The sequence below is a fragment of the Hemiscyllium ocellatum genome, chromosome 16 (genome assembly GCF_020745735.1).
Source record: "Hemiscyllium ocellatum isolate sHemOce1 chromosome 16, sHemOce1.pat.X.cur, whole genome shotgun sequence".
NCBI lineage: Eukaryota > Metazoa > Chordata > Chondrichthyes > Orectolobiformes > Hemiscylliidae > Hemiscyllium > Hemiscyllium ocellatum.
In genome coordinates, this window is record NC_083416.1 from 4,120,288 (window position 1) to 4,127,235 (window position 6,948).

The following is a 6,948-nucleotide window of genomic DNA, read 5'->3' on the forward strand; positions in this document are numbered from 1 at the left end:
GGCTCTTAACTGCCCCCTGGACAAATAGGGATGGGCAATAAATGTTGGGCCTGGCAAGCGACACCCTCATCCCATGAATAAAAAAAATCTTTCCTGATGAAGGGTTTTTGCCCGAAATGTTGACTCTTCAGTTCCTCGGTTGCTGCCTGACCTGCCACACTTTTCCAGCACCACACTCACGACTGCTAAGATGACACGAAGTAGTAGCTCTCTTGCTGCTTTTGCTTACCCATCAGAGGAGCTAAGGTTACTTGTGTTGACTGTGCAACTGGGAGAGGTCGTAGGCACAGGGGAGAAGGGCATAGAGGTGTCCTGGATCACAGACAGCAACTTCCTGGAACCCAGTCGGAAGCTCGGACAGAAGTCAGGACTGAGAGCCATGGAAACATCTTCACACTCATCCATCATTACAATCACCTGAGAAAAAAAAGAGATCAAACAAAGAAAGAAGGCTACGTTACATTAGCTTCGGCTGTACAAGGTTAGATTCACTCAGAGGTGGAAAAGCTTTAATACCATCAATAGGATTTTTAAAAAAACCCTGTGAAGGAAAAATGACTACCTGGAAATGAAAGCTTGAATACTGTTGAACTATAACAAACTGGTATGATTAGGTAAAGTTGAGCAATTTGTGCCAACAAGTGCAAGACACAATGCTTTAGAACAATGTCCCTGCAGCAATACTAACTCTGGGAAAGGCAAAGTGAGGCGAGGATTTTTGCTCCGTTCTCCTCAGAGAAACTGATTCATCCACAAAGTTGGACCACAGGCTAACAGGACTCACTTCTCTTAAACAGAGAGTTGCTCTGTGAAACGTTCAATCAGCATTCAGTGATGTCCATTACAACAGAGGAAAGGTCAGTCAATACAACCGACTGGGAGGTAGACATCATTCAGGACAAAGTGATGATGTATTTTCAGTAATGTCGGAATTTTCTGATCTCAGTTGGAGGACACTCCAAATTGCCGCATTGGAAAGAAATCTGCGCCGATAGGAATTTCGTGATAGAAAATAGGATAAGCCATTCAGCCCTTCCAAACCTGCTCTGCAATTCTATGGGATCATGGTCGATCAACTCTCTCAATATCCGATCCTGCTTGCTCTCCATATCCTTTAGCATTCAAGAACACTACCTTACTCCTCCTTGAAAATACTGAATGTTTTTGGTCTCGACTGCTTTCTGTCAAAGAGAATTCCACAGGCACACTCTCTCCAGGTAAAGAAATTTCTCATCATGATCCTGTCTGATTGACCATGTATTCCTGGACAGTGATCCCTGGTTCTGGACTATCTGGTCATCAGCAGCATCCTGCCCGTACTTATCCTGACATGTCCTGTTGGATTATATATAGGTTTCTGTGTAACCATGCCTCCCCCTATCTGCTAAACTCCAGTGAATATAGAGCTAACTAATTCAGTCTGTCTGTAAGTCAGTCCTGCCATCCCAGGAATCTGTCTGGTAAGCCTTCACTCACTCCCCTATTGCCGGGACATTCCTCCTCAGATAAGGAGACCAATACTCCACGTCTCACCAATGCTCCTGTACTCAAATCCTCTCACCATGAAGGCTAACACTCCACTTACCTTCTCCACCGCCTGCTGTACCTACACCTTTACTTTCAACAATACTCAGATATTGTCTCACCTCCCTCTTTCCCAATCAATTACCATTCAGATCAGTCAGCATATGTCTCCAAGGTGGATACCCCAATATTTACTGAAAATGTGTTGCTGGAAAAGCACAGCAGGTCAGGCAGCATCCAAAGAGCAGGCGAATCAACGTTTCAGGCATCAGCCCTGATTCCTGAAGAAGGGGTCATGCCCGAAACGTCGATTCTCCTGCTCCTTGGATGCTGCATGACCTGCTGTGCTTTTCCAGCATCTGCAGTCCTCACATTCTCCTAGCCCAATATTTACCCACATTCTACTCCATCAGTCATCCAATTGCCGATTCAATTCAGCCTCTCCAAATCTCACTGAAATGTTGAGTTATTCCAAATAAATGGAGGGCAGCTGATGGCTCTTCCCTACCTTTTGCGGATTCTGCTATGGGCTGAGATTAACATAACCCTGTAAACCCTATTTTCCAGAGCTGAAAGTGGGACTGACTGGATTACTTTACATGAGCCAGTAATGACTCAACAGGCCAAATGGCCTCCATCTGTGTTTCTAGCACCAGAAGTCTGTCATTAAATCAAAGCTGCATCTCTCAGTTGATGCTCCATTATTCAATGTCGCAAAAATTCTCTGCCTTCCCCATCTCCCCCGCCACTGCCCCAATCAAACACCAGTTGGTTTCATTTATTTGGGTACCTACATGGACAGCAGCCAATTGCTGCTCTACAGGTGAGACACTGGTGGTAAAAAAAATGAGGTCTGCAGATGCTGGAGATCATAGATGAAAATGTGTTGCTGGTTAAAGCACAGCAGGTTAGGCAGCATCCAATGAACAGGAAATTCGATGTTTCGGGCATAAGCCCTTCATCAGGAAGGCTTATGCCCGAAACGTCGAATTTCCTGTTCCTTGGATGCTTTCTAGACACTGGTGGTTGCAATTAAGTGCAAGTCTAAAGATGACTAGTTGTTTATCTTTCTTATAAATCATAAGTAAACGCAGCATGAAAATCCTGAACATCCCCAAAAGAAAGCAGACATCCAGTTGTAGAATAAAAGCATACACTCTCCTTGTGCATTGACAACAAAATAACAACTTGCCACAAACTAACGCACTTCATCCTGGGTAACACTTGGACCCATGACAGCTACAAGTTGAACTCTTTAGACCATGCACTTGACAAGAAACTTAAAACTTGGGGCTAGTGTGTACGAAACAAATGACTTCTAAAACATGCAATACCAATGTTCACAGACACACACACACGTACACACGATAGAGTCATGGAGATGTGCAGCATGGAAACAGACCCTTAGGTCCAACTCATACATGTCAGATATCCTAAATTAATCTAGTCCCATTTGCCAAAATTTGGACCATATCCCTCCAAACCATTCCTAGTCATATGCCCATCCAGATGCCTTTTAAATTCTGTAATTGTACCAGCCCCCACCACTTCCTCTGGCAGCTCATTCCACACATACACCACCCTCTGCATGAAAACATTGCCCCTTAGGTCTCTTAAACCTTTCCCCTCTCACCCTAAACCTATGCCCTCTAGTTTTGAACTTCCCTACCCTATGGAAAAGACTTGGGCTATTCACCCTATCTGTTCCCCTCATGATTTTATAAACTTGTACAAGTTCACCCCTCAATCTCCAACACTCCAGGGTAAACAGCCCCAGCCTATTTAGCCTCTCCCTGTAGCTCAAACCCTCCAATCCCAGCAACATCCTTGCAAATCTTTTCTGAACCCTTTCAAGTTCCACAACATCCTTCTTATAACCGGGAGGCCAGAACTGAATGCAGTATTCCAAAAGTGGCCTAACCAACATCATGTAGGGCCAGAATATGACCTCCCAACTCCTATACTCAATGCCCTGACCAATGAAGGAAAGCAGACCAAACACCTCCTTCACTATCCTATTTACTTGGAACTGCACCTTCAAGTATCTGTGAACCTGCACTCCAAGGTTATTTTATAACTCCTGTGTGCTACTGACAACGTAAGTAACTTAATTTAAAGTGCAATCAACAGATAAGGGGTCACAAAGCATTAGATATTGAGCAATAGTTTATTTCACAGCACATTATAACCAAAGCTATGTAAACATTGGCTTCTCCCTGTGATCACTTACCCCTTCAGATGTTTGAAGCAGAGCCCTGAAGTCCCAACACTCGACAGAGATCCAGGGATTCCTTGTTGGCTCTGACTCGTCACAAAAATGAGACAGTTCCCACTAAATTATAATTGACCAAAGCCAAACCAAGATGGCAAACCCTGGAATATACACAGGGGTAATTCCTCGTTTGCCGGAATAGCACTATCCAGCACCTGGTGAAGAGTTTGGTAAACCTATTGTTTCCACTGATCTACTACCAAACAGGATGGAGAGTGTATTCTTTCCACCTTTAGGAATGGGTATAAGCACAAGTTTCATTTATATTTTCTCTCAATTCATAGCACAGAAGATCTTCACTTTTCCTTTCCAAGGGTCAGTGCCAGATCACAAGTTCTGTCATTCCTTCTCTTATACTCACAGCCTGAAGCAAGTAAACAGGGCCCTTTCTCTTTCCTGGTAGAAGTTAACAGGGTGTCCAGTCTGTCTCTGCCCATGTACAGTATAGGCGTTTCTCTCCCTCACACTCAGTAGAAAAAGTGTGGTCCTGGTGTGTGTGTGTGTCTCTCTCTCACACACACACACACACACACACACACACACAGCCAACATACAGGGTCTAATCTTTCTAGCTCTCTCCCACTCCCAATATAGAATGTCTACGTTTCCTTTCTCGTTCTCCGTTCGAGCATACAGGGCCTAACCTTCCCCTCTCTTTCACTCCCTGTGTACAGAATCTAATCTCCTCTCGGACTCGCTCTCACACACACATGGATCTAATCTGTCTTCCTTTCTCTCATTCCCACAGTATTGACAATCTAGTTGCCTTTCTCCAGGTATACAGGCTCTCATTTTATCCTTTCACACGGCATCCAGGATCCAGTCATTTTCTCTTCCTTCCTCTCAAATCCAGACTGCATCGACTCTCACTCCCAGTACAAGAGCCCAAACCTCTCTCTCTCTCACTACACAGGACCCAATCTCTCAGTTTCACCTCAATTCTAAACGTACAGGCTTCAGTCTCTCTCTTTCCTTCTCACTATTTCCCGGTTTATGAAGCCCAAATACTCTTTCTTTCGCATTCTGTCCCTGATTAAGTAAAAGCGTACAGGATCTGGCCTCACACTCTGCATAAATTACAGTTATACACGTGTCATCACTCACCCCCAACCTTCTCTCTCTCTCTCTCTAGAAAACCTTAAAGACAGGCTCAGTCAAATCCCTCTCACTCACTCCAATTCAGAGTCGAGATCTCTCTACTGTCGCTCCCAGCAGGGAAGAGAAAACTCTGAACTGTCTGACTTTGTCTGTCCTTTTCTCTCTCTCTCACCCCAGCACAGAGATCTCTTCTCTATCTATCTATCTATCCATCCATCTATCTATCTTTTTCTCTCTCTCTCTCTCTCTCTGCCCCCAGCTCAGGGATCTTTTCTCTCTCTCTCTCTCTCTCACCCCAGCACAGAGATCTTCTCTCTCTCGCCCCAGCACAGAGATCTCTTCTCTATCTATCTATCTCTCTCTCTCTCTCTCTGCCCCCAGCTCAGGGATCTTTTCCTCTATCTTTCTCTCTCTCGCCAAAGCTCAGGGATCTTTTCCTCTATCTTTCTCTCTCTCGCCCCAGCTCAGGGATCTTTTCTCTCTCTCTCTCCCCAGCTCAGGGATCTTTTCTCTCTCTCTCTCCCCAGCTCAGGGATCTTTTCTTTCTTTCTCTCTCTCGCCCCAGCTCAGGGATCTTTTCTTTCTCTCTCTTTCTCTCTCTCTCGCCCCAGCTCAGGGATCTTTTCTTTCTCTCTCTCTCGCCCCAGCTCAGGGATCTTTTCTTTCTCTCTCTCTCGCCCCAGCTCAGGGATCTTTTCTTTCTCTCTCTCTCGCCCCAGCTCAGGGATCTTTTCTTTCTCTCTCTCTCGCCCCAGCTCAGGGATCTTTTCTTTCTCTCTCTCTCGCCCCAGCTCAGGGATCTTTTCTTTCTCTCTCTCTCGCCCCAGCTCAGGGATCTTTTCTTTCTCTCTCTCTCACCCCAGCTCAGGGATCTTTTCTTTCTCTCTCTCTCGCCCCAGCTCAGGGATCTTTTCTTTCTCTCTCTCTCGCCCCAGCTCAGGGATCTTTTCTTTCTCTCTCTCTCGCCCCAGCTCAGGGATCTTTTCTTTCTCTCTCTCTCGCCCCAGCTCAGGGATCTTTTCTTTCTCTCTCTCTCGCCCCAGCTCAGGGATCTTTTCTTTCTCTCTCTCTCGCCCCAGCTCAGGGATCTTTCTCTCTCTCTCTCTCGCCCCAGCTCAGGGATCTTTTCTTTCTCTCTCTCTCTCGCCCCAGCTCAGGGATCTTTTCTTTCTCTCTCTCTCTCGCCCCAGCTCAGGGATCTTTTCTTTCTCTCTCTCTCTCTCTCTCTCTCGCCCCAGCTCAGGGATCTTTTCTTTCTTTCTCTCTCTCTCTCTCTCTCTCTCTCGCCCCAGCTCAGGGATCTTTTCTTTCTTTCTCTCTCTCTCTCGCCCCAGCTCAGGGATCTTTTCTTTCTTTCTTTCTCTCTCTCTCTCGCCCCAGCTCAGGGATCTTTTCTTTCTTTCTTTCTCTCTCTCTCTCTCTCGCCCCAGCTCAGGGATCTTTTCTTTCTCTATCTCTCTCTCTCTCTCTCTCTCTCTCTCTCGCCCCAGCTCAGGGATCTTCTCTCTCTCTCCTAGTACAGGGGATCCTCTCACTCCCAACACAGAGTCCTTTTCTCTGCCATTCTCCGCTAACACGAATATAGTGTCTCAGTCCTCCCCTTCAACAGGGATTCAGGCGGCCTTTCTCCAACCCTCCATCGGGACCTGCTAGCCCTCTCTGTGCTGCGCCGGCTCCTCCACTTCCGCCTCCGAAGGGATTTTAAATCTGCCGCTCTGACTCCGTTACATTCTCAGCCAATGGCGGCTCGGCCTTTGGGCTCAGCCAATCACAGCGCGCCTCCTCTGGCGCTGCCGGCCCGCCTCCCGATCTCCGTGTTTGGTCCGCGGCCGGGCGGACCGGGCGGTCTGATTGGATGCGGAGTCTGTCAATCACTGCCCAAGGTCGTTGGGAGGTGCGCTGGGTCCAAGCGCCCGTCCCTGCCATGCACAGGAGGTTGGGTTTGGTGTCTCCCTGTGTGAGCCTCTCCATACCCTGTCCTGTTGGAATATCTGGTGTTGCAGGGCTGAAAACAAACATGCCATGGTGTGTTTGAAATAGAAGGGCACAGACTG

At 46.8% G+C, this 6,948-nt stretch overlaps 1 protein-coding gene across 1 annotated transcript in view; it reads right to left on the reverse strand.

The window, feature by feature from the left end:
- Positions 1-6,566, reverse strand: part of LOC132823323 (M-phase inducer phosphatase 1-B-like) — a 55,207-nt gene extending 48,641 nt beyond the window's left edge. Inside the window, exons 1-2 of the mRNA XM_060837010.1 lie at positions 3,755-6,566; positions 230-417 (exon numbers count right to left, since the gene is read on the reverse strand). Of these exons, the coding sequence (XP_060692993.1) occupies positions 230-408 (179 nt within the window). The 5' untranslated portion in view covers positions 409-417; positions 3,755-6,566. The remainder of the gene's footprint in view (positions 1-229; positions 418-3,754) is intronic.
- Between the last annotated feature and the right edge of the window lie 382 nt (positions 6,567-6,948).